This window comes from Sinocyclocheilus rhinocerous, unplaced genomic scaffold (genome assembly GCF_001515625.1).
Source record: "Sinocyclocheilus rhinocerous isolate Xijiao unplaced genomic scaffold, SAMN03320098_v1.1 scaffold991, whole genome shotgun sequence".
Lineage (NCBI taxonomy): Eukaryota > Metazoa > Chordata > Actinopteri > Cypriniformes > Cyprinidae > Sinocyclocheilus > Sinocyclocheilus rhinocerous.
In genome coordinates, this window is record NW_015654505.1 from 6,065 (window position 1) to 10,116 (window position 4,052).

The 4,052-nt window shown below is 40.4% G+C and overlaps 1 protein-coding gene across 1 annotated transcript in view; it reads left to right on the forward strand.

The window, feature by feature from the left end:
• Positions 1-4,052, forward strand: part of LOC107717333 (intraflagellar transport protein 74 homolog) — a 17,813-nt gene that overhangs the window by 3,835 nt on the left and 9,926 nt on the right. The window contains exons 4-8 of the mRNA XM_016524035.1: positions 376-519; positions 914-954; positions 1,143-1,222; positions 2,833-2,930; positions 3,031-3,157. Coding sequence (XP_016379521.1) covers positions 376-519; positions 914-954; positions 1,143-1,222; positions 2,833-2,930; positions 3,031-3,157 — 490 coding nt within the window. The remainder of the gene's footprint in view (positions 1-375; positions 520-913; positions 955-1,142; positions 1,223-2,832; positions 2,931-3,030; positions 3,158-4,052) is intronic.

The following is a 4,052-nucleotide window of genomic DNA, read 5'->3' on the forward strand; positions in this document are numbered from 1 at the left end:
CACACACACACAGACACACACACACACACACACACACCAGTGAACTCAGGACTTTGTTTGGCTGTAAGGAAACACTGTACTACTATGTTAACGTGTTTGATGCAACTTTATTCATGCTCTCAACAGACATGTTTGTTATAGGTTACAATACACAGCTGCTTCACATAAACTTTGCAAGTTGAAACCTTTGACAGAGTGACAGTAGACCTACATTCAGTGATTATTGTCAAATCCTTTTATTGCAGCTGTCTAAAATGAGTTCAGTTGTGGAGAGCTTTAATGAAGTGGAAAAAACTGTCTGATTTGTACACTGTGTGTCACATTAGAAATCACTGCTGCTACAAACATTCACACTCTTGTGTCTTGTGTTTGCAGGATCTGGTTCACTCTCAGGCTAAACAGGAAGCAGTCATGCTACATGAGAAACTACTGGAGCTGGAGAAACGTAGAGACGCCATGCTGGCGGAAGACGGGAACATGGGTTCTCCACAAGAGGAGCGAGAACACCTCTTTAAACAGGTCTCTATCCACCTTATTTTTCAACGCGGAAGTAAGCCGTTTTCTGTCAATGTGCGAGACTTCCGGTGCATCAACCACTGTAGGGAGATAAGGAGAAGAATAAAAAAGTGCAGTAAATGGTAAAACGGTTTGCACTACAAACCAGTGTGTTCATAATTAGGATAATACATTCAAATAATATGGTAAGACACACCAGTTTGAAATATCAAGCCGCAAAACGAGGTGTTTTGTACAGCTAAAAATAGCGGGTGAAACCGGAAGCCAGACACTTTAAATTTACAAATGGCCATGCCCTCTCTTACGGGAAAAATAAGATGGATATGATTTATTTATATTTTTGCATTGAAATATTTCAAGTGACTTTACTTCATGATTGTTCTTTTGCTGGTTTTAGGTGAAAGAAAACAACCAGGAAATAGCCAGCATGGAACGACAGTATGTATTTCTAAAACATATGAATGTATATGATGTATGTTCACTCACAGTTGGTTAGTAGATGCACATTATTACACTGAAAATGCCCATTTGTTGTTTGCCATTTTTGTATCAGTTTATCATATTTATTTGTGCATCTTATGATCGATACATAAAGAAACCCGTAATTAACATCCTGTTTTATGTAGGCTCTCCGAGATAGGTGAGAAAATTAGCCATCTCACTGAAGAGATTCGACAACTAGATGCTGACATGGAGGAACATCAAGGTGCTGTTTTCTATACGTTCATGTGATTGGGATGATCATAGTCTGTGCTGATTTAGAGAGAATGTAATGGTGAAGGGGAAACTAGTAGATGACACAAGCCTGATTCAAGCTCTGGCGCATTTGTTGCATCCAGTGCGGACATAATTACGGATTATAATGACTTATACTGTCTTTTTACGTATTTCGTTGCATATCGCGCCGCATAAACATAAAACCATGTCTGCATTTGTGATCGGAGAAACAACAAACAACAAGCGCTGCTCTACACTGCTCAAAACTCTCGTTTGAATCGTCAGTGGCAAATCCTTTACATATGAAAACATACTTACAGACTGTGAGTCAGAAGAGCCAATTTGGCTACTCCGGCTATTTGGCTACAAAATTAAAGGGCATTAAGGGCCAACTTTGGTTGGTTTGGACACCTGGGGCCGGTTGCATCAGCTGGAAGTACACCCGGTTGTAAGACTAGGCTGGACGTAAAATGCGCTTTAAGTCGTGTGTAGAATTTATACCCGTTGCACCCTCTCGGCGTAGTGCTACGTCTGAGACTAAATCTTACACCTAGTCAGAGGTTCGTGTAAAGTGAAAAGTCATGATTTGCTCGGACATTATTCGTTTTTAGGATTCATGTCTGTTAGTTAATTATTACTGCAGAGCTGTAATGTTTTTGGTCTTTTCGGGCAGGATTAGCGATATCCATCGCGAAGCTCGGTGTAGACTATAGCCTACCACACTGCAGACAGTAATTGAATACAAAATATATTTCTGTACAGCATGTGATAATTATGCAGTAAAATACTACATATGAACTGGGATTATTTAAAAAACTGAACCATTTGACATCTTGCTTGGAAGGACAGTGTAAATGCTTGAAAATATTTCATGTCTTTAATTCAATTCATTTATTGTAGTGTGCCTGCCGTCCAATAATCGCAATAATCATGTTTTGTGCTTTGTTACTTTTAATCAGAAATAAATTATCAGCTTTCAAATTCTGTAAATTTTATCACAAAATACAAACTATAAACGTGTTTTTTCAGCCACAGAAAGATGCCAGTAAAACACAAAATGTCACGTAAATTCACATTTACCTCAGGAAAGACATTAATTGTACATAAACTTTATATTTGATACTAAAAAAAATAACTCTAGAGAGAAGCATTGTATTACATTTATTATATTTTACTTAACCTTGATGAAATCTGTCATGGGAATGTGCAAGTACACTTCAATATAAAAACGCGGACTTGTTAGGAAATGTTTACTCAATGAAATCATGGCACGGTGGCTTCACTTGTTATGTCTTGAGCAATTCAGTTCTATAGGCCTATTAGTAGTTGGTGAACATCGTCTCAGCTATATCTATAACTGCGGGAGAATGTGTCGGCATGGATGCGCATTGTCTACGCCGGGCGTAGTTGCGCCTGATCGTAGTTTCAGTTGGTGCAACAGGTGTAAATATTTATCGTAAAGCTGGACGTTGTAAAGCCCAGCGTAGGGCTTAAACCCAGCTTTTTTACGTCTAGCTGGTGCAACCGGCCCCTGAGGTCTAAATAAATGCCCATGTGTTGATTATTTGATTGATGAGCTGATCATGTGTGTTCTTACAGCATATCTGAACTCATTTGAGGAGAATAAATCTCAGGAGCAGCAGCTGATCAGAGATGCACAGAGCAGCATCAAGGCGTTAATGGAGCACTCCAGCAAGGTACGGCACATCTGACCTAGACTGGATCAGAAGTTTTACACGCTTGAACGTAGCAGAGACTCAGATGTTGTGTTCATCCACTGTGTGTTTTTCTCTCCAGAACATCAATCATCTGCAGCAGCTGTCAGCAGTCACCACTCAAGAGCTCAGGTCCGTGCAGGAGGATCTGAGCTTCAAAGAGACGGAGATGCAGAAGTCTCAAAGCACAGCGAAAGGTCTTTCCTCAGGTTAGTCTCTCTCTGCTGTATCTGTCTGTGTGTGAGAAGCGGTTTGGCTCCAGCGCTGTCCATTGCTCATTGCATTTTGCATGTCTGTGTAAGTCTGGTGATCTACATGAGACAAACCCATTAACACAGAACGGCCTATTTGATGAACACAGTCAGATCAGACTGTGTGAAAATAACAGCATTAACCGCTAAAGATCCTCCTCTCTTTCTCTCTGTCATTTATTAAGGTGTGAGCTGCTGCCTAGAGAAGGGCCTTTTCCTTCTTTTGTATAAGACTTTCTCCTCTAATTCCCCAACGTGGTCTTATCTCCTCCGAGCCATTGAGAAACGTGCCACACAGCTTCCTCTGAGTGTCTCTCTTCCTAGCAGTCAGGCATTGTTCCTCTCTGTTTGTTGATCTTGAATTATTTCATTTTCACAGTCTGGCAGAAACACAGATTTTGAAGATGTTTGCTGTGTGTGTGTGTGTACTTGTTTATGCTACATTGTGAGGACCAAATGTCTCCACAAGGATAGTAAAACCTGAAATGTTTGATATTGTGGGGACCGGCCTGCAGTCCCCTTGAGGAAAAAAATATTAAAAATAGTAAATGATGTTTATCTGAAAGTGTAACAATGCAAACAGGTTTTCTGTAAGGGGTAGGTTTAGGGTTGGGTTAGGGGATAGAAAATATCGTTTGGGCAGTATAAAAGTAATAGAAGTCCATGGAAAGTCCCCACAATTCACAGAAACAAACGTGTGTGTGTGTGTGTGTGTTGATGGTCAGATTGGAGCGCTGGTGAAAGGACCCCTAGAGAAGGAAACAGTCCAGAATGCTCAGAAGTACTGACAGGGTTTTTTGACTGTTACATACACACACACACACACACACACACACACACACAAACAAACACA